Genomic DNA, 23,312 nt, shown 5'->3' with positions numbered 1-23,312 from the left:
TTTAGTTGAGATGAACCTTATGAAGATGTATACCTAGTGTACTGAAGTAGTCTGTTGGCTAGGCGTAGTTCTTCCTGGATATGTCATTTTTGGCCTATACAGTGTTCTTTTAAAGAGTTGAACTGGTTGCCAACTTTAATAATCAGGAGATTTTACATAAAAACACATTTCTGGCATCTTTGTAAAAAATGGCAGCCCTGGCAATACTTGGGCCCACACTTCTACACGGCACTGGTTGTGGTGCACGTGGGCCCTCCGACCCTGCCCTGTATCCTGTTATCTCAAGCTGTTCACGGAGCTTGGAGAAACCTCAGAAATCCATCGTTCCGAGCCCTTCATTGTAGGATGAGGAAACTGAGTCTGGGAGTCCGCAAGTAACTCTTGTGGTATCACATTCTAGTGTGTATGAGAACTGGGGCTGGAGGGGAGTCTCCTGCCCACTGGCCCAGCATGGCCCCCACATCATTTGGCTCCCTCAACACAACACAGAGCACGATCATGTGGGCAGCGTCTGCTTCACTGGGCTGAGAGAGGCCTAACTGACTGTTGGAGTCATGACCCACTCAGGGAACCTGATTATCAAAGTCCAAACCACAAAGAGGGATACCTTCACTTCAAGGGCTCCTATTTCTAGAAATAGCTCTAGTGTCTTCTTTGTAGCCTTCTACGTCCAAAGAAATATTTTCATGTTTTGATGACTTCAAAAGTCTCCTGCCCTTAAAACTTCCTAGATTATCAGAAAAGGGCCACCAGAAGCTCGTTGCCTTTGCTGGTGAAAATGCCCAGCAGCTAGCTTGGTTTTTCTTGCAGACATCCTTGAAGACAGGCTATTCATAGGCTGTCAGGATGGTGATTGAATCCAGCCCTAAATTGCTGACAAATATAAAAGAACATTTTTAATTCATCTCATTTTCCCCTCATCTGTCAAATGAAAAGATTCAACTAATAATCAATATTATTTTCTTAGAAAGCAGGGGGAAATTAAGAAAGCCCAGAAATAGAATCAACCCGTGGTGTCACTGCTGCTGTTTGCCACTCCTCCATGTGACTGAGAGTCCCTTGGAGCCCAGACAAGGGGCTTCTGCCTCAAGAACAGGTTCACCGGGGTAGTTTAGAGCCTGACAGTGAACCTAGGAGTTTTGTGGACCTGGAAACCAGCCTCAGGACAACTGGTTAAGGATTAGTCATCTCCAGCTGAAAGGTGATTATGAGAAGGAAAGAAATGGTAGGCCAAAAAAAACTCAGGAAGAGGGATGCAGAAAAAGCAGTCCAGAAGTCATTAAAACATTGTTAGTTTTATTTTCTTCAAAAAATATTGGCTGCCTGGGATAGACCCGCACACTGCTCCTGTCCCTACCCCTGCAGGCTTTGGGGAACGAGTCTCCTAGTGAGTGTGTCTCCTAGCAACAAGACAGAACAGTGAGGGAGCACTTCCCATGTGTTAAACACCTGCTTGGTGCTTTGCCTTTGCCACGTGAGCTTCACAACTCTGCTGGGTAGAAAATAATATTCCCATTTTGTAGAAGAAGAAATGAAGGGTCAAAGAACTGAAGTAACTTGTCTAACCAGGAAGTGGCAGAGCCAGGCATGAACCCTAGCCTCACGGATTCCAAATGCCATGTTCCTGTACAACTGAAAATGAAACAGACAAAAACCAGTGCCCCATGCAGCAGCAGCAAACCTCCAGCAAGGGCTAAGGGTAAAGTGGCGGGGGAGACATCTTCAAAAGACAAGAGGAACGCTGGCAGTCAGGCTGTCTACTTAGCAGGAAGAGTGGGGGCTTTGTCAAATTATAGGGTATCACATGCCTGTTGGCTTTTACCAAAGGCTTTGGAAAGGTGCTGGTGCTGGTAGAGGGAAAAGGGGAAGGGGAAAAGAGAAGATGAGGCAGAGGTGAATTTGCTTCAACCTGTGAATTTCTTATTTGTATCAAGAGTACCTACTCATAGGATTCTTCCAAGAATGGAAAGAGATAATATATGTAAAATATTTATCAGAGTGCAAAACCAAAAGCCCAAAGCCTCCCTGATGAGAGGCTTTCTCTACTTCCAGATCAACAAATAACCTGTTGATTATATGCTATATAAATCTGCTCTGCCAGTGTAGACAGAACCAAAGAATCCAGATTACTGCTCCCTGGTGTCTCGGTTCGCAATGACAGTAGGCTGGGAGATTGCCTTCCTTCCTGTTTTCAGAGCAGCTGAGAAACCTTTAGGGAACCTCCCAACATATACAAAGAGAAGGGTCTGTCTTGTCTTCTCCGTGTCACTTGGCCTGAAGGCAACCTCCACCTGAGGGCCCACCATTAGTGGGCCTCAATCATGCAGGGTTCTGGCGGCCATCTCCACCTGATCAACCTTTATCCCAAGAGGAGTCTCTTCCTTCTTCTGCCCCTTCCCCCATGGCCCCAGCCTTTGTACTTTCAACCAGTTTGGTGGCCAGGGCAGAGGCAACCAAAGTAATCCCCCTCTATGTTATCTAATATAAGGCTAGTGGCAATTTTTCTGAGAAACAAGATATGTGACCTTCATTAGGAAGATAGTACTTTGATTATTGACAGGCCATCGGTGACATTCAATCAACAAACTTTTAATGTGTATAGGGGATGAGGGCCTATAGACCAAGAGCTGTTCTAGATGATTTTACATGTCTCATTCAGTATTTATAACATTCTGTGAATTAGGTATTTACCCATTTTATGAGTAAGGAGGCTCAGAAAAGCAAAAAAAATGCTCAAAGTTATACAGCCCATAAAGGGCAGTCAGAATTTGAAGGCAGGGCTCCTTGATTCCATCGTGGGGTCTTTGCATTAGACCACACTACCCTCTCTTGTTATGAGTGGCCAAAATTGGCTGGCGTTGAAGCTGAAGTTGGAGGTACCCAAGGAACAATTTACATTTGTCTCCCAGCTTTCCCTGTTTCACTCTGTGTAGGAGATGGTACAAGGGCACTGCCTCTGCCTCATTTCTGGGTGAGCAGAGAGAATGAAAGGTGCAGGGTGTCCTGGGAGCATCTGGCTTTTCTAGGGATCAATTCTGGTCTCCCTGACTTTCTGAGACTGTGTAGATTCAAGACCAGGAGGTTCCTGTGACAAATCCAATCGAAACTCCTCTAGAACCTCCCTGGCCACTGGGACCTGGGGGAGGGGGCGGGGGGCGACACACACCCTTCATCAGACAGCTTTTCCTAGTGCACGATGCAGCCACTAACACCCCAGGCCCACACCTGCATCCATTTCACAGCCTCGTGAAGGACAACCAGGGCAGCCTAGGCAGTGTAATAGGAGCACACAACACCACACCACACAACATGCAAAAGCGTGAGACGATTCCGTGGCAGGGGAGCGAAGCACAGGCTCTGGGGTCCGACAGTCAGGGTTGGGTGCCCCCTCCGCACTTATTTGCTCTTCAACCTTAGGCAACTTACTTCTCCCCCAAGTCTTCCCTGACTTGTAGTAATAGTACCTACTTCATAGGGCTCTTCAGGGAATCGAAAGTGATAGTATACATGAAATGTTTAGCAGAGTGCAAAACCAAAGAACCATAGGAATAGAATGTATTTACTTCTAACTAAAATGTGCCCGAGTTAAAAGAGGAGAAATAAAAGCTGTCAGATTTTGTCTTTGTTTTTTTTTTGGCCGCGCCATGCGGCATGCGGGGATCTTAGTTCCCCGATCAGGGATCGAACCCATGCCCCCTGCATTGGGAGCGCGGAGTCTTAACCACTGGACCGCCAGGGAAGTCCCAAAAGCTGTCAGATTTTGAACATGTAGTTAGTTCCCTGTGGGGCAGAGGTTAGCATCTTGGGGAAGCTATTAAAAGTATGTAAACTCTGTGAGGCAGAGATCCTGCCTGTCTTACTCATCACTTATCTCCAGACCTTTATGCAGTGCCTGTTCCATAGTATGGCTCAATAGATGGTGTATGGATGGATGAATGAATGTGTGGGTGGGTGGATGGATGGATAGATGGACAGATGAGCCACAACACAAAAGTGCTGTCCTTCAATTACAAAGAGGACTGCCACTGGAGAATTGATGATCTGTGCCACTCCCTCAGTGAACAGCACCTGCCATCACTCATGCCATCTAAGACAAAAACTTGGGTGTCACTTTGACTATTCTTTCTTACTCACTCCTTACAACAAACCAGCCCTGTCAATTCCACCTCCTATATTTTAGCTTGTGAATCCCTTCTCTTCTCCTGAGCTCTACTATCACTACCTTTGTTCAGGTCCTTCCCAATTCTCTCCTGGGTTTCTCCTGAGTTTCTACACCACCTAAAAACCATTCTCCAGGCCTCCAGTCTGTACCCAGCCCTTGCAGTCCACTCTCCAGACTTGGGACAGAGTGATCTTTAAAAAGCACAAGTCTGTTCAGGTCACTACTGCCACCCCCTATCACCACCCCCACTTAAGGATGGTCCATGACACACTACAGACTTTAAGATAAAGCTCAAACACCTAAACATGGCATCCCAGCCTTTATAATCTTGCTCCTATCTGCCCTTCCAGCCTTATCTGGCCAATCCACCCCTCCTTGAGTTCCAGATCCCCTCTAGCAGGTCTGTGCCGTCTCTTACCCTGTGCCATTGCTTGGGCTTTTTCCTCTGCCTAGAATGTTCTTCCTCCACCTTACCTATTCCTTTCCACATCCTTCGGAACTCATCATCCACCTAGGATGAGTGGTGGTCCCACTAAGAACTGGATGTCCCTCCTCCTAGGTGGTCCCAGTGCTTAGCACACGACCCTATGATCTGTTTCCTTGGCTGCCCTTCCCAGGTGTCTGGCCCGTGGAGTGCTGTGTTTTGTTCTTCATTGCACCTAGTACACCCTATCTAGTCCTGGCACAATGAATATTTCTTGAATCGATAACTACTTTGTCTCACACCAAATGTGCACTTTCTCAAAAGCATATTTTCAATCAACATCACGTCTTTGGACAATCATGTGACCAGTCAAGATAATTAACCAAGGATTAGGGTGTGGTCTGTGACTCTGGAAAAAATCTATTAGATTAGACATGTCGGGAACATGTATTTTTAACCAAAAGTCAAAACACATGATCTGACAAATATGATCACATATTTTTCTGTCCCAGAAAAATTTGAATGTATAATGTCTACGGCTACCCAACCTGATCTGTCATTTAACCTTATTATGTTATCCAAACATGCCAACTCAAAAGACATTGAAATTATATCTGATAAGTAAGTAGCTGACAGTCTTGGTGAGTTTATCATGCAGCAAGCATTATGGGAAGTGCTTTGCAGTCATCCCATTTAATCTTCTCAACTACCCCTTGAAGCGGATCTTTTTATTATTTCCACTTTACAGATCAGGAAACTGAGGCTTAGGTTACACAGCCAGCAATGGACACTTAACCAGCAATGGAAGAGCAGTCTGTTTGATCCTTTCAGTCATTCTGTGACACTGACCTAACCATGACCTCTTAACCTTACTAGATCATCAGAAGAGCCACTTCTGGGCAAAAATAGCTTGTGGTTTCTGGAAATTTTTATTAAAACTCTAAATCTCCTGGTAATAACTTTCAAAAGTCATTATTCAGACCAGCAGTGATATTTGAAAATGGAATCATAATGCGGGTCTCCTGGCTGCAGAGATGCTCTCACTGCTGGAGAGGCATCCTCAACCTTGACATTTATGACAATCTGTGTTTTTCCTATTACTGGGTCTTCTGCCATCACTGTCTATTGAAAGGCACTGACCCTCATTCTGTCCTCCCTGAGGAATCCTCTCTTTCAGGGTTAATCGGTCTGTCCTCTTCCTTGGTTGTCATTTCACTGGGATCTAGAGCAATGTTTCTCAAAGTCCTGACAGCTGACCACCTGCATAATGATCACCTGGGCACTCATAAAAATGCATATTCCTGGGCCCCGTCCCACAGCTATCACACACAATCTCTACAAATTGGACCCCAGGAACTAGCATTTTAATCACATTCGCCAAGTAATTCTTATGAATACTAATGTCTCAGAACCACAAATGTGGTCTCCAGATCCTCACAGCTCCAAGTGTGATCCCTGGACCAGCATTAGCAGCTTATTAGAAAACAAGGAATTCTTCATGCCCAAATCCTGAATGACTGAATCATAATTTGCATTTCAATGAAATCCCCAGGTAGTTTGTATTCACATTACTGTGCATACAGAGAACTAGTGATCAGAGCAGTGTTTCCTATGCATATCATGGCAGGCATAGAAAACAAAAGCATTTGTTTGGCATTTCTGTCACACAGAAGAGAATGCCAGCTGTGGCATGGGGAGGGTGGTGCTCAGCCTGCCCCAGACCCCAACCTGGCCACCCTGAAGGCTGAGGAGATTGGTATCTCAGGCGTACCTGTGCCACAGCACGCTAGTTGAGAAGCACTGGTCTACTTAAAGCACACCCAGTCCTTCTAACTTTCTTCATGAGCATAACTCCATAAATCTTGCTTATTCTCATTTCCTTCATCATTTGTCATTTCTTCTCCTGCATACCAAGAGTCAGAAATCTTCCCAGCTAGGTCTTAGAACTAGGTCTTAGAAATCTTCACACAATGGGAGGACACAGTCTCATCTTCAAGTTCTAGGTGGACTCTTTGAGAAATGCAGAGAGAAAAGTTTTGTCTGTTATTCTAAACAGTATGACCTAAGGAATACTAGGAAGAAATAAGAGCCTTCTTCCCTTTGAAGAATGCTCCTTTCCTCTTAGTCCACAGATCTGAGGATGGAGGATCCACAACACGCAAAGCGGCATCCTCTCTCCTGAAGGGTGTGCCAAGAAGAATGAGATTTTTTTTTAATCCTTCCTCAGCAGAATCTGCCAGCTTATAAACTGGACAGTGTCCCTTCTCTTAGCCAGCCCCTGATGAGGGGATGACAGTTGGCATGGAAGGAATGGAATACCTTCAGAAACACTTCCTGGTGAGACCATCTGATCAAAACGACCAAGTGTCAGGACACACCATCTGACTTCGCAAAGCTCCCAGCTGTGTGGGAACCCCATTGTGGGGTTTTTTTTTTCCCCAATAAGGAAAATGTTGAAAATTTTTAAAGTTCAAAATAGTGAGCTCTTACTTTGAAGCAAATAGAACAAGGATTGTCATAGCCTAAGCAGACACAGTTGAGAAAGAAGTGGGGGGAACTATTGCTAGCAAACAACTCACTTTTTTTCTTCTCTTTCCACCTTGCCTGCAAATCTGTGTCCAATTCTCTCCACTCTGCTTCTCCCAATCAAAGCACAGGCAAAGTAGCACACATTTTAGCTGGTTTAATGTTGGGCTGTTCCCCCTCTGTCCTGAGAGTGTACATCCCTCAAGTCTCAAAGGGCTGTCTGATCGTCCCTTTGTACCCCAACTATTGAAGTTCCTCGGCATTAGTAGTAGAAAGGACAGTGACCAGAGCATGCTGTCCCTTGCTGCCTCTGGTTGACTTTCATGGAACTCCTCCCTTGATCCAGATACGGAGGCAAAGCAGGCCTTTCTCCTTCTCTGACCAGGAAGTTCACAGATCTGTTGGCAGTTCACCCAGAGTAGCCATGATGTCTAAGAAATAAATGGGTTTTTCTCTAAGTTCATAGCAAGAACGGTTGGTTAAAAATTTTCCATCCCTGATCCGATTAACAAGTGCTGAAAACATAAGACTGGGGACACCGACAGCAGAGCTGTTGTACACGACCATTTCAAACACAGAACACTGAGTCATCTTTCTGCTTCATGGTCCAGGATGAAGAACAAGCTGTGGTACTTTGAATTCGGCACCTCAGAGACCTTCGCAGCCACCTGCAAGAAACTCCATGACCACATAGAGCTGGAGGTGAGTTCCCAAGGCTTGCTGGACCTTGGTTCTGCTCCTGGACTGTTACGCACCCTCAGGACATGTCCTGTAGCGTCCTCAAGAGGTTATCCCAAGTGTAGTCCGTTGTACATCCATCCTGTTCCCAACACATCCACGGCCTCACTCCCAGGAGGCTCCAGTCACAGGGCCTGCCTTTCTCAGCCTGACCAGGGAGTCCTGGGGCTCTGAGACCTAGAGGCCCAGCAGACTCAGGGCCGCAGTCCCTTCCGGCCCTCAGCCCTCTCTCCAGCGTGGCCTTGAAATTTCCCCTTTTCCGAGAGGTGATGACAGGTGCTGCCCACGCAGGGAGAGGAGCTGCTGTGAGGGTAGAGGCAATGTCCCAAGCCTGGTAAAAGTCTGGGAACTGATGGCCACAGGGCTGAGGAGTCTGGGCTTGAGGCCGGAGGTGGCCAGACGTCCCCCAGCTCGCCCGCTGCTGCTTTCAAGGAGATGGCTCACAGGCACCCAGGGCCGGCTTCGTGGGTGTGCGACCTGCACAGTCGCTCAGAAGGACCCTTGGTTTAGTGCTCTTCTGACACTGTCTTGAAATTCTTGATGATTTTTTAGCAAAGGGCCCTGTATTTGCATTTTGAACCAGGCCCCTCAAATTACACAGCTGATCCCACTGGTGCACTCGTGTTTTCCTCACCCTGCCGGCACTTGGAGCAGCCTGCCTCAGACACTTAGCTTGTCACCTTCCCTTCCTGGCGGATAAGCTGCCCACTTCCCACCTGTCACCCCACATCTGCTGGGCTGCTCTCGTGAGGTCTTGTCACTTCTGTGAAAAGGTCTGCTCGGTCTCTGGCCACCTGAAAGCCCAAACTTCTCTGCACACCTGCTGTCTCTGCTCTGTGGGACCTCAGGCCCATCAGGTCCCTTGCCCATAGTTCTCAGTTTACCAACCCGCACCCCCCCCCAACCCCTTCCCATGGGATTCAGGCCTGTAGTCTTGTTTTCACTTGAGAAGAACAAGTGAAAGGCCGTCAGAGAGTTTGGCGGGGATGGGCTCCTCCCGGCCCATGGGCTTTGTCCCTAAGCCTGCAATAGCAGTCACGGGGGCCCTGGGCATCCCTTGGGGGAGGAGCACTTCGCCTGAAGCAGTGTGGGAAAGCCCTGCCACTCCCTGCAGAAGGGAGCCTGCGCTCACAGGGAGTTTTCACAAACAAAACACAAAGCCAGAGATTCTGTGCTTCTCTTTGACTCATCTGCCTGCCTCTCCCCAGCGGTTGCCGGGTTACCAACCCCAGGGTGGGAGACGCTGCCTCAGCTAATCCCCTGAACTTCTGGCCAGCTCAGTCAGAGGGCAGAGAGGCCCAGGAGCCGGGGGCACATGTCCCTAGGTGGTACCACCTCCACCGGGGAAAGGCTGAGGAGCCCCCTGTCCTCTATGGATACGTAAATCCACGGCCAGGGAGCTGCAGGGAAAGAGGAGAGAGCTGGGCTGGAGACTGAACGTGGCTGGAGCTATGTGTACATTTTTGCTGTTGGCATGATCATCTGCTGGGGTGTCTTTAAATACACCCCAATTGAGGGACAGCCCTGGCCTAACCACTGCCAGCTGCAGACACACAGCGACTGCTTGTTCTCCCTGCAGCTGGCCTTGAAACTGTGCCCAGAATAGAGCAGCTCAGCTCCCCTGCCTCTGTGGGCCCCGCCCTCCCAGCTCCCAGCCGGCAGCACCCTGGCCCCCTCTGAGTCCAATGCTCAGCGGCTCTTCTTCAACCGCAGAGGGGGCTGGTGGCCTCTGCAGGGGGCGAGCGTGTTCACACTGTGGGTCGTTGGGGGCTTTGGGAGCACGTCTTATTTTCCTTAGCTCCCCATAATGAGTCTTTTTAGTATTTATTCAGGACGCTAAGGATGGGGGGCTCATATGACAGGCAGCTTCTGACAGCCCGGAGGATTTGGGGCAGGCATCATTTTGTATCCAGGGAGCAGTGGGTGGACAGTCCTGGGTCTTGTGATCCAGAGGAGGCGAAAGAGACAGAAGGGGGAGGCATGTGAGAGACAGGTGTTGGGAGGCTACAGGGCACCACAGGTAGATGTGAGAGCATCAGGGGCCTCAGGAAGAGCAATAAGAGAAGGTATGTTAAGTGACCTTCTACATGTGGCCACTGCACACAACAGCCCAGGCCTGGGAGGACCAGCACACTCATCAGTTCAAGGTCAGAGATCCCGAGAAGAACCCCACACAGGTATTTATACTACATGTCATCGTTTCCAAAGCCCTACCACAGCCTTTATTCCAGAGTCACACAACAAGCAGTGAGCTAAGTAGGCCAGGTATTCTTATCCCCTCGTCACAGAAAGCAAGCTGAGGCACGGAGGTTTAGAAAGATAAACAGAAGAGAGAGAAGAGCAACAAGGGAAGAGGAAAAAAAAAAAATCACAGGCTCTGACTGCCTACTGTAATGTGTCCTCATTTGATACAATAACCCAGTGAGGCAAGTATTATCATATTTTGTTAAATGAGGAAACTGAGGCTCAGATACATTAAGTAACTTGACCAAGATTTCATTGCTGGAAACTTGTAAGACAGGAGATGTTAGGCATCCTGGAAGGAGTTTAGCTTAGAACACAATAAATAGAGATTGACCTAACAAGTGCTAGAACTTCGGCGAATTTTTCAGCATGGACGCACTGTTTCTTCCTCCTTCACTGAATGTGAGACCAACTGGTCCCCTCTCAGCTGAGGCGGCTGGGCAGGTCCGCTGAGAAATGCTGTAAGAGAACAGAGGGCACAGCGCTACTGCTCATCTGAGGAAGGAGGGGGCTCAGGCTGGACAGGAGGAGAGTCAGAGAGGGAAACTGCCTTAAAGTTTACCAGAGATTTTCCCACACAGCATCTCATTTTATTTTGATCCACAGAACATGCAGGGAAGATATTAATGTCCTCACTTTATGGGTGAGGAACCTGAGGCTGAGAGGTTCAGCAACTTGAGAAAGGGCACAAAGGTAAGGGGTTCAGGGGAACGGATAGGAAAGTCTATTTCTAGTTTCATGTCTGTGTGTCACCTTGGTAAAACTTGGATAGTGAAACTTAAAGCTAAAATGAGCTTATGCAGGGAAGGTCTCCAAGGAAAGTCTCTCACAAGGAATACAGCCTGTTTTTCAGAGGCTTGTGGCCTACTGAGGCCTAGGAGACTTGGTCCCTTCTCTGAAATAAAGGTTACAGCCCAGTTGACAGAACATACAAGAGCTGGTTAATATAATACTTACTTAACTAGTGCTAAGGTAACTGGATCCTGGGGCCTTGAGGAGCCACGTGAGCAATCACCCTGGACACTATTTTGAGGTCAAAGACTAAGGCTGGGGAGAAGGTGACTCCAGATCTACTGTTCACCTGCAAACACTTGGTCGGGGGCGGGGGGGTGGGGACTCAGTGAAAGGGGCTTGGCCTGGACAAGCATTAGCCCTCCTCAGCGGAAGTGTGTTGTCTGGGCCTCAGTATTCTCATCTATAAAATGGGAAGAAAGGGGTTAGACTACTTCCCAAGGCTATTATTCGGATTAACATTTTCAGGTTTGTTATTTTTTTAAGTTAATTGGCAGTGGTGCTAAGTGCCTCACAGAATCTGCAAAGCAGCCCCAAGTGGCAGGTATCATATCACCTTTCCAGAGATGGGGATAGAAGCTAAGAGCAAGTGAGAAGCTCACCTGAGGTCCACAGCCTCAGTGGTCAGGTCAGGCTTCAAATCCAGATTTGCCCAAAACTCGGGAGTTTCAGGGCAGTCCTGGCACTTTATTCTAGAGCAGAGATTCTCACAGGTATGAGGTATGCTTGATCTGCTCGTAGTCACATACTTTTATTTATTTTAACATTTCAGATAACATTAAAAGCACGCATGAGACTTTTACATTTATGAAAAAGAGAGCAAAAACATATATATTGCGAATGCATGCTCTAAATGTTTCTTCCACGGGCACACAAAGGAAGCTGTGAAAGTTATTGCCGTTCCTGGGCAATGGGTGCTCATAAATTGCGGTTGCCTCTAATTAAGAAGCCAGCATGTCACCCACATGGTTGTCATCAGCCCTGGTCTCAATGTCTCTGACTTCCCTTCCCTTCCAAAGCCGCCTTTGATGTTTATTCTAATCTGATTTCACCTGAATAAACGGGTGGGGGAAGGGTGAGGGAGGGACACAGTGAGTCACCTCCTGCACCCCAGGCCCAGAATAGCCTTGCACAGGTTTTGAGCTGTAGTTACATGGAGCAAAAGAGGCAGGCTTCTGCTTGAGCACTTATTTTATTACAAGCTGTGGAAAATTTTCATTTTACTGGTTAAAAATAAGAACTTCCAAAATTCCTTGATATTGTATCTACTTTTAAACAATGTTCACAAGGGAAGCCTAGCCAGCTCCACTAATATGAACCTCTGCATGGGGAAAAGTGAGTCCAAATGTGGAAGCTGCTTCAAAAAAATCTGTTACCCAGTATATTTTGGGAATCTCTGCACATCAATTCCCCCCTTTTAATTGAGGATTTTTTTTTAATACAACACGGTTTTGAGAACTTTTTAGATCAAACCCTCCCATTTCCCCCTCACTTAGAATTGGTGTTTGTCAATATTTTGTTGTATTCCCTTCAAGTATCTTTGTAACCAAAGAAATAAAATTTTCTGGATGGAGTCGAGTTCCCACAACCCTTTTGTGCCCTGCAGCTTGCCTTTTTCACTCACCATTAGTTCTTGAGATCGCTCTGTGGTGACGTTGCCGGAGCTGGTTCATTTCTTTTACCTGCTCTGTGCTGTGGGGCTCCCACACCACGATGGGGAATGCGATAGTCCCACGATGGGAGAAGCAGAAATGGGAACTCTCAGACACTGCGGGGGGACAGACAGCAGTGGTAAACCACTCTGGAGAGCAGTTTGTCAGCAAATGCTGAACTGAAAATGCACCTGTAGGCCAAATGACCCAGCAGGTTCTTCACGTCCTAGACCTGGATAGTTTCCTGTACGTGAGTTCACAAGGGGATGAGCACGGAGGTGCAGTGCAGCACTGTTTTATTAAAACAACATGGAACCGACCCCAAAGACTGTGTTATTCTAACACTTCAAAAAGATAGCGTGAGTGAAAGTACTAAAGGCCACTGAATCATATATTTTAAAATGGTTAATTTTGTGTCAGGTGAATTTCATCTCAATTTTTTAAATGTGATTTTTACAAAAGGGAATGTGCCGGGCACAGTACTAGGGATCTTGAAGCTATATCATGAGATGGGCCCTGTCTATGAAAATCCTAAATTCTAAAACTAATATTTAGCACAGCCATGTGCATGTAAAGAAGCTGAGTAAATAATGAATCAGATTACTTTAAGATTGAGCAGATATCTTTAGCTACTCCAATCCAGTCAAGTGTCATTAATTTTCAGAAGAGTGACATCAAGGACTTTACAGGTTCAGTAGCTTGGCCAAGTTCACCCAGCCAGTAAGTGGCAGGAAAGAACCCATGGCTGCCTTGGTATCCACTGGCAATTTTGCACACTCCTCAATTAGAGGGAAGAGAACTTCAAGCACCTTGGCCTCTTCTGGCATCATCTACACCTTCTCAGCTTGGGCAGGTAGAGCCTTTCAGAGCTTGGAGTAATGAAGGTGGGAACTAGCCAGATGCTCAGCCCATCAACACAGCCACAGTGATTCCAGGGGAGATGAAACGAAAACGTATTCATGGGGAAGGGAAAGTTGAGAAGAGCATTGCAGGGGATTTTGAGTTCTTAGAAAACAAAAGGTGGCAACCTGATCATGCATCAAACCCTGGAGTCAAAGACTGGAATGGGCCTTAGAGGACATCCTCTCCCGTCTCTGGAGTCCATTCACTTCCTCCATCAAGTCCAGGGGCTCCATCTTTCCAGCAGCATCCTCACTGTGAGGCCACCCAAGGCAGCTCATGCTCTTCACATTTCTCCTTCTTGCCCATCCTACAGTTCTCACTGCTCCAAATACCCCAGCCTCAGTTTCTTCCCGCTCCCTCCTACTACGTGTGCTAAATTCTCTTCTTGATTATAAAAGTAATCCAAATCCATGGTAGAACATTTTAAACCATAGAGAGGCAAAAAGGAAGAGTAACCCACAGTCTCAGCAATCAGGGATCAGTACTGTTCTAATGTTGACCTTATTTCAATCCTGTAATAATATTAGCCTTTGTATCTTTAAAAGCAGGCCTCTGGAGGACCTCTGTGACTCTTTGATTTCCTAAATCTTTATCCATTTTTATACACAGCTCCATCCTTTCCGTCTCTCTACCTCTTTCAGCCACGCACTGACTATAAGTTTCCTTCACTGATCCTTAAAATCTTTCAGCCTACTACGAAGAAATTGTTTCTGTCAGTTCCTCTTTAAAAATCCCATTGTTTGCTTACAGTGTCTGACACATAACTTTTTCTCTCTTAAATGACCCTCTTTTTTATTCCCTACACATGCATACCCTGTATTTCACGTCAAGCCTCCATTCATCCATATGCTTTTATTTTCTTGTTCTTTTCCATTTCCTTTGTTCTTTGTGAATTGCTTTGATTTTCTTTGTCTTCAGACTCCTGGCTACATATGCTTTGTGTCTCCCAAGGACTTTGGAATAATTTTTAGGGATGAATTCTCATGCCTACATTTTCACAAAGCAGGCCGGGGGTATATGCAGCACAGTGGATAGATGAGGCCTGAGGAGGTCTCAGGAGACTGAGGCTGGGGTCACATGACTCAGCATGTTGGGCTAGAAGGCCACCTCCACACAGATTCCTGGGCTATCTCTCGGCTAACCTCTGCCCCAACGAGCTTAACTTTTCTACCCACCAAGGTCCCTTAGTGAAAGAATAACTTTCCCCAAGCTATGTCTACCAAACAAATGCATCTTTTAAATAATAATGACCTGTGAGGCCCTGTCAGTGGGAAATGTATTATTTCTCTTAGACTTTTTAGAATATTGAAAAGAATTCATGATCTTCATCTCTACACTCAGGAGATTCAGGGACCTTGGATGAGAACTATTCCAATCCTTTTCTGCTTCTACAACTGGGTTATGAAACAGACAGAGAATATTACATACAAATATGTTCATTGGCTCTAGTGGATGGGTCTTTGGTTATCTATCTTAGTGAGGTCGTAAACTTGCTGATCCTAGTATTCTATAGAAGAGGAATTAAGAAAGGAGAAGAATTGACTCTTTCAGGAAGGGCATATAATCTAACAAAGGAGCGGTTAAATAATGTGTGCACATACACATTATATCTCAAGTCCATCGGGATCCACAAGTTAATAACAACAGCAGCCACTTCCTGAGCACTCACCTTGCAATAAGCTCTGTCCTAGCACTTTGGTACACTGTCTTGTTTAATCCCCATAACAACTCTGCATGGTGTGTATTATTTACTCAAGGAAATTGAGTCTTCTAAAGATAAGTACTTCAAGATCAGATCAGATGAAAGCCCACATGCTCCCACAATGCCACAGCCCGGTAGGAGCTGGCCTCTGCGTTACACCTCTGCTTTCCCCCTAATGTATGTGTCAGCTGAGTTGGTGGCGGGGCTTCCCATTCAGGACTTGGCATATCTCTTAGGCAGTCAGCTGTCTGAAGCAAGGCCTCTATCTTATTCATCCTGTCTCCCCAGTACCTGAAATGAAGTAATTGCTCTCTAGTTATTGATTGTACAATTTGAACCCAAGTGTAAAAAAAAATCCCATCATTAGTGTGAACGCTAACAGAAATTACTACTTGACCAGACTCAAGTGATACCTTTTTGTTGGAAGCCGCCAAAGTAAAAGGGACCCACCTTGCTCCAACTGCAACACAGAGTGGGAGACGGCTGAGCTTGCAGTCCGGTACTCAGGCCTTCTCCTAACTGTGAGGTGAGTGAGAAGACCTCCCACGCCCATCTCTGAGCTGTTGCCGAGAACTTTGAAAGTAGCCGAGGGTCTGGGACAACTGTGAACCCAGGACAGGAAATGCCAGAGTTCTCCCACCTCTTTCCCACCCAGGAGAGTGAAGACAGTGAGTGGGCAGAGCCCATCTGGCAGCAAAGGGTGCAGGGCTGCTAGGGGGTCAGAAGAAGTGACTCTCAAAGGCCGAAGGAAGGGTCTCCATCCTGAGCCCTCTCTGGTGGCCAAGAAGCCTACCTGCCCCTATGGCCATCAGCCCCGCTCTATCTGCAGGCAAGTCTGACCCTTCAGAAAGCCCCATCCACCCCAAGTTGGTCTGAGCTCCCCAGACAGACAGCAAAGCCCATGAATCTGCATCCAGAGCAAGAATGCCTCAACACACCAGGATTTTTTTTTAACTTGGGGAGGATGGAGCAGCGGATAGGAAACGGCTTTGCCCTCTGTCCAACTCTGAGGCAACCCACCACCGTGAGCTCTGAGAAACAGCAGTTTTGTTTTGGAAACTGGCATCCAGGGCAGGCTTGCTCCTGGAAATGAATTTGGTTCCCCCTCAGCTGCAATGTTCTACTTCCAGCCTCCCTGCCAACACCCCCTTCCAGCTGCCCCTCTCAAAGGCACCATTGTGCCCGCCTGGCACAGCAACAGAGGAGGGATGAAGAGGAAGAAAACATTTTCTGCCCATGGGATGTTCTTAAGCAGGTTGTGTGTACATGGCTTCAATGCTGCATTCCTGGAGCCCACACAAACCCGCCAAAATGCCATCATCCCTGTCACAGATGGCAGCCACTTTCCAGTCTAACTGGCCCGCCACCACTCACTGTCAGAGAACGCAGAGCATGCAGCTAGATGGACACGGGCAGTAGGAGGGGGACCATGATGACACTTTTTCAGCACAGCACTTTAGCCTGCCAAAGCAAGGCTGAATGAAGACTCCGAATCTCTGAACTAGAAGGGGATCTGGTCCCATGTACCGCTCAACAAAAAGATTCATTCTGGCACATTCTGATAAGTACACATCCAGCCTTTTCCTGAATACTCCAAGGGTAGGAAGCTCACTACTTTTCCAGAAGCCTGTTCCATTGTTAGAAGGCTCTGACTTTCAGAAAGTTCTTCACTATGTTGAACAAGGATGTATGTCCCTTTCATCGCCATATCCTTCCCTTGTCAGCCCTTAGCACAATGCTTGGAAGAAAATAGAGGCCCCATAAGTGTTTGTGGGATGCATGACTGAATTCCCCATCTTTGGGCCTATTTCCACCATCTGGGGGCACACAGAACACGCCTTTCTGCTCCTCCACATGACTGCCCTTCATAGGGCTGAAATCCATCTTCCATGTCATCTCCTATTGATCTTTGCCGACGTACCCAGTTCCTATATAACTTGATGAACAGACTCCTGACTATCCTGACCACTCTTCTCTTGATAGACTCCATTTTTTCCAGTGTCCTCCTTAAAATGAAGAATCAAATCCCTTATATCTAGAATACTCCAAAAGTAGTCTCATAGGTAACAGAGCACAAAATTCACAGGCCTCAGGTACATGCTCTGTAAGCTGGACTATCTTCTTGATCTTGTCATTTGCATCTTCTGCAGGAAACCTGTAAGTTCATGAAGCCCACCACAAACCTGGATAAACTGGAAAAACAAGGACCTTCCTCAGTTTCACTGACTCAGTGTTTCCTCATCTGTAAAAAAGAGGATACAAATACTAACCTTGCAGGGCTGTAAGGATTAGACATAAAATATATGAAGTGCCTGGTTCATAATAGTTACTCAATAAATTATATCTATTAATATTATCATATAACACATGTGTATTCGTATCTAACTGCCCACAGCAAGACATTAGCTCCTAAAATGCTATAAAACAGCTCCTCTGAATGCAGGGGAAGCCACTGCTCTGGAAGATTTAGCTACATGCCAGGCCAAAAAAATTTTTTTTAATGTAGATAATACCAGACTGTCTTTCTAGAAATGCTATCATCACTCATCAACACCACTCAATTTCTTTCCTTTTCTTCCCTCAGGATACACATCAGATTATTGACACTAAAAACATTCTCTCTAGTTCTTCTCTAGGGAAAATAGACAGCACTATTTGCCCAGACTGCTTTTCTTTCACTCCCAATAAATTTCTCTGTTCTGGCCATAGGCCCTGCAGATATGCAGATATCTACTGCCTTCTCAGTGGTATGCTGGGGCCAGCTTGCTTGCTGGCACATCTCTTCCTAACTCTGCTTTCGGTGATGTCACATTTGTAGCTTGAAATTGGCCATAGTGGGAATATTTACACTGTGGAACACCACGATCAGAGCTTCTTTTTTTCCTGGAGATGCTGCTGTTAAGCATTTAGCAGGATATCACTGGCTCTAGCGTGGACCTGCAGGAGGTCCCTTAAGGAAAGGGACTGTGTCCCATTTCTACTCCATCCCCAGGGTCTAGCAAAAAGTAGGTTCCCAACATTCTTGATGGATGAATGAGTGCTTTTTGTCTTCTGTCTCTTAATGTTTGTCTCATATACATCATGCCCCATGTGTCCTATTCTTATTACCAGCTGTTCAGTTATAGAGTTCCCTTAGCTGTGATCAGAGGACTGTTTCTTGCAGATTTGGATTAACCTTCCGTATTTCTCCCTAATCTGGGCATTCAGTCCACTTTATTCAGTCAATATACTCATCCTGGGAAATTGTGGGAACTCATCTGGAAGGAAAAAAACCTTGTCAGGTTTCTTTAAGGAACAGCTTGGTTTTTGTTTGGGGATCTCTGTGCACATTCTTCCAATTAAAAAATAGTTACATTGGACTTCTGAAATGGGTAAGACATACCAGAACTATGGAAGACACAGAGCCACGTAACATATGGTCCCTCCCCTCTGGGAGCTTAAAATCTCCTGGGGACAGGCAAATATGCATGATCTACGGCAGAATATACATTCCATATACGACAGAAAAACAATGCAATGAAAATTCAGAGAAGGGGAAGATCAATTTCTAGCTAGAGCAATTTCCTCTATAGAAAAAGCCTCAGAGAGGAGTTAGCTTTTGAGCTGGAAGGGTAGGATTTTAATATGCATAAAAGAGCTGCATGGCAGTTTAGGCAGTGGGTACAGCAGAAACAGAAGCAAGTACGCCCAACTCTGTGGCCTATATATGTGGCCCTAATTAAGCCCTAACTCTTGCTAGAGACAGCCATGTGATCTAGAAAGGTAACTTACCACCTCTAGGCCTCATTGTTCTCATTTTGGTAATCAGACATTACCAAACCTAATGTTCCATCTGGCTTCACCATTCTAAGATTCTGTGCTTTGGCCCTCATCCAGCTGCCAAAATTCCTCTTTTTCTTTTTTTAAATTTATTTATTTTTATTGATTTATTTTTGGCTGCGTTGGGTCTTCGTCACTGTGCACGGGCTCCCTCTAGCTGCGGCGGGCGGGGGCCACTCTCCGTTGCGGTGCACGGGCCTCTCACCGCGGTGGCCTCTCCTGCTGCGGACCACGGGCTCCAGGCTCGCAGGCTTCAGCAGCTGTGGCACGCGGGCTCAGCAGTTGTGGCTCACAGGCTCCAGAGCTCAGGCTCAGTAGTTGTGGCGCACGGGCCCAGCCGCTCCGCGGCATGTGGGATCCTCCCTGACCAGGGCTCAAACCCGTGTCCCCCGCACTGGCAGGCAGACTCCCAGCCACTGCGCCACCAGGGAAGCCCCCCAAATTCCTCTTTACAAAATCACTCATGTCCTCTTGGTTGCCAATCTAAATGACCAAAGGTCTAATTCCAGATCTGATGACTCTGATTAGCTATGTGACAATGGACCATTCCTTTCACCTCCTTAACCTCCATTTTTCTCATCTATAAAATGAGGTAATTACACTGAATGATCTTTCAAGACTCTTCAGGTCTTTGATTCCATGAGAACACAGATGCAGAGATGAGAGATAGAGAGAGATCCTTTTTGGAGAATGGAAAGGAAGAATTCATGGAGAAAATGGCGTTTGTAGAAATTTGGAAGAAGAGCACAGAAAGGGTGCTAGGGTGTCCTCAAGTGTATCCTACCACTAAAGGACTGTAATAATGGATCCAGACAAGGATCATCATCCACTGATTAAGAACTCTATAATGGAAGAGTCTGGCTGATGACACCTGAACCCACTAACCAACCTGAACATCACCAAAAAATGAGACAAGTAAACTATGTGCCTCCTGATGAGATGCAATAGGAAATAACACTGATAGAGTATTCTTGCCAAAATGTCAACCCTGAATTTGATCAAGCCTCCAGATAGGCTGGGAATATGTTTAAAAAACACCTCAGAGATGCAATCAGCAATATCCAGAATCTGGAAAATGCTACATGGCCTTACTTCTCAAAGTGTGGTCCATCATATATGCAACCTCAGTATCACCAGGGAGGATGTAGAAATGCGGTCTCAGGCCACCTCAGACCTCCCAAATCAGAATCTGCATTTTAATCATCCTGAAGTGATTCGTATGCACGTTAAAGTTTGCTCTGCTGTACAGGACAAATGACCCATTACCCATTTCCTTCAATAAATATTATACAGCGAGAAAAAAAAAAAGAATGGAATTTATAGATCAGAAGAAACCTAAAAGACATATCAACCAAATTCAATCTGTAGACCTTTCGGACAAAACAATTTTTTTTCAAATGAGACTGTTGAAATTTGAACGATTACTGGCTATTTATCAATGTTAAAGAATTACTGTTACTTTTTAAGAGTGATAAGCGAATTGAGATAATTCTTTTTTTAAGAGTCTTATCATTTAGAGATACATACAGAAGTATTTATAGATGAAATGATAGAATATCAGAGATTTACTATAAAAGAGTTCAAATGAACTGGGGTAGAGTTGAAATAAGATTAGCTGTGAATTGCTAATTGCTGGAGCTGAGATTTGGGGTACATGGGATTTATTATTTTATCTTCCTACATATTTGAAAATATCCATAATAGAAAGATTTTTAAAAAGAAAGTCCAGGAAGGAGTCACCAAAGATGGGAGAGACAATCAAGATAACGCAGAGGCAGGGAACCCAAGAAAGAAAATTTCAAGCTGAAAGGGGACAAATGCCCCCAGAGGCATCGAGGCCTGGGTTACACCTTATAATCTGGCCTGGAAGAGGTCATTCCAGAGAGCAGACCTGCCCAATGGCAGGAGTATGAAACAAAACAATCTGCGTTCTAAACTGGAGAAAATCAGTGTAATCCGTGGCACCGTGAATCGAGGTTAGAAGACGGGAGAATTTCCTAGTAGCTAAAAACTGAAACAGGTCATCAAATAAATTATGGGATCTCCTTCTCTAAGGACCTTCCTAAATAGGATCGTCCGGGCTGAAATGGAGGCGGCCTCACTCAGATCCGCCGCCTTTTTCAGGTCACCGAGGCCGGCAGGTACGCACCCGGGGCTCGGAAAAGCCCGAGGGCCGGGCAGGGAAGCACCACTGCCCTCTCTCACCAACTCAGCTCTCTGCCCCTCAGAGAGCACGGAGAACTTGGCGGGTCCTAGTTCTGCCCAGAATTATGGGGATTTTAAGGATCTGAGAGATGGGGGAGGAGGTTGGGAGAATGGGATGAATACGACTACCCACCGGCCCTCCACCAAGCCAACCATCCCTTGGCTTAGAAAGAAACTAGAACTATGGGTACAGTCGTCGCAAGTGGGGACGACTGTTGAACTTGCCGACAGCTGCGGCCGGCGCAGCAAGGCCTGGAGCAGGCGGGCGCGGGCGGCTCCCGGCCTGGGCTCCGGCAGATTCCTGAACGGCTTCCAGGCGGGCAGGAACCGGGCTGGCCTGGATGCACCCCACCCCACCCCGCGCCTGCAGCGCTGCTGCCTCGGACCCGGGCGGCCCGCGTCCGGCACCTCGCAGCCCGCGCCCACTCTGAGCACAACTTGGGGCGTGTGCGAGCTTGCTGCCAGGCAAGCCGGAGACAAGAGCTCTCTGTTTCGACCCATACCCGGCTGTAAATACCTGGGTTCCGCTGCAGCGCAGCCTCGGCTCAGAGGCGAGCCTGCCAGCCCGGTCCTAGGTTAGCGATGGCCAATGGTGCGCACAGGGACCGCCGTCCTCCTTGCGCTCTCCCCAGGAGGCGCCCCCCACCCGGGTCCCAGCAGGGGGAGGGGGGGCCCCATGACGTCATGGAACTATTGGAGGATTTAGCTCAGGAACCCGCCGGGAGCGGCCCTGGGGCCGGTGTTCCATTTAAGCCTACAGTGTACTTCTCTCGGCTCCACGTTCCCAGATCTAGCACGGCAACTTTCTACCTTTCCCGAGCCTTAAGCAGCCCTGGGGTTCTGAAAGAAATCAGTGTGTGGTGTCTAGGCCAAGAAGCGTGGAGAATGGGCATGCAGGTATGGTCAGGCAAGGCTCCCACTAGCATGAGTTGGGCCAAGGGGCCATTAAAATGCTTCCAGCAAGATCTCAGGTAGTGGGAGAATCATTTCAGGCTGAAAAATGCCTCATGGCACAGGTAATATTATTATTAACTGTAATAACAATGCAGACAGTTTTGGAATGCTGCTGTCTTCCAGAGATCAGTCAAACCCTCGAAGGAGATGTTATTTCCCCATCCCCACCCCATCTTACAGATGACAGATTAAAGCTCAAAGAGGTTAAAGAACCAACACAGGATCGCACAGCTGGCAAGTGACAGAGCCAGGATTTAAACCCATATCTCTTTGTCTTCAAGCCCAGGCATGCTCCTTCCAAGACAAGGCACTGCCTCTCAATTTTCAAATAGGTGCATTCCAAAGGTGGGGAGCAGCTACATCCAACAGTCCCCGGGCTCCCCCCACCTCTTCTACTCGCCCTAGTCCACCTATGACTCAGTGAGATAGTGGGGGAAGGGGACATTCTATCATAAAGCAGAGTGAGGACTGTTTGCTCTTCCAGAGAGAGGTTAACGGCTTACCAAGTTAATAACTAACACTCCTAGCTTGTTATGACTACGGATGGAGGGGATAGAGTACACTTAAAACAGCAGTAGGGAAGAAAGGTGACTTTATGGAATACAGTGTGCCAAGGACTGTGCTGTGCTAATGGTTTACTTTTTTTTTTTTTAAACACAAAGCTGGCACAGAGGCAAGATATAATACTGATACGAACATTGACGTGCCAGGCACTGCTCTAAGTACTCTACAATACAGAGTAGTAGTGGGAGATTTCAATTATTCAAACAACAGCTGGAAGTTTAATTTTGCGACAAGTCTAGCATCAGCAAAAGTCCCAATTTGCTGCACTGACTCTTTCGTCTCCAGAGTAGAATCTGGCATCTGACTTGCCTGGGTTTGCAAGCGAGCTCTGCCAGCCTGTAGAGGGGAAGTTGTGTAGCCTTAAGCCACCACCCTAGCCCCTCTGAGACCCTGTCACTTGGGGGTAGCATTGGTGCCTCCCTCATGGTCTTCATGTGAGCATCCCAAGAGAGAATGTAAGGGAAGGACCAGCACAATGCACAAGGAAGCTCTTGTCAAATAGCTGCTAGTATTATTATTATTACCTCTAAAAGGGAGGGGGCGTTTTGGCCAACAATGAATAAATTGAGGTCATGCGGAAGTAACTACAACCAACAGAGAAAGTGACTGAGTGGTCTAGGAGATGAT

General features: G+C 46.8%; 1 protein-coding gene and 1 long non-coding RNA gene across 11 annotated transcripts in view; one reads left to right on the top strand and one right to left on the bottom strand.

The window, feature by feature from the left end:
• The window catches only part of DGKG (diacylglycerol kinase gamma), a 201,980-nt gene that overhangs the window by 140,785 nt on the left and 37,883 nt on the right, over positions 1 to 23,312 (top strand). For 9 of the 10 annotated variants that reach the window (XM_028491932.2, XM_028491924.2, XM_024124289.3 and 6 more), the window contains one exon: positions 7,724 to 7,814. In XM_028491932.2, the coding sequence (XP_028347733.1) occupies positions 7,724 to 7,814 (91 nt within the window). Of the gene's footprint in view, positions 1 to 7,723; positions 7,815 to 10,700; positions 10,788 to 23,312 lie in introns of all 10 variants that reach the window. The other variant, XR_003680567.2, reaches the window with a different exon arrangement.
• LOC114486589 (uncharacterized) lies at positions 9,698 to 21,876 on the bottom strand. The gene is made up of 3 exons (XR_003680584.1): positions 21,685 to 21,876; positions 12,511 to 12,654; positions 9,698 to 10,553 (listed from the first exon to the last, which is right to left on the bottom strand). It is a non-coding gene; the product is annotated as an uncharacterized lncRNA (long non-coding RNA).

Source organism: Physeter macrocephalus, chromosome 1 (genome assembly GCF_002837175.3).
Source record: "Physeter macrocephalus isolate SW-GA chromosome 1, ASM283717v5, whole genome shotgun sequence".
NCBI lineage: Eukaryota > Metazoa > Chordata > Mammalia > Artiodactyla > Physeteridae > Physeter > Physeter macrocephalus.
Note: the sequence above shows the minus strand (reverse complement) of the source record. Positions and strands in the feature narration are given on the sequence as shown.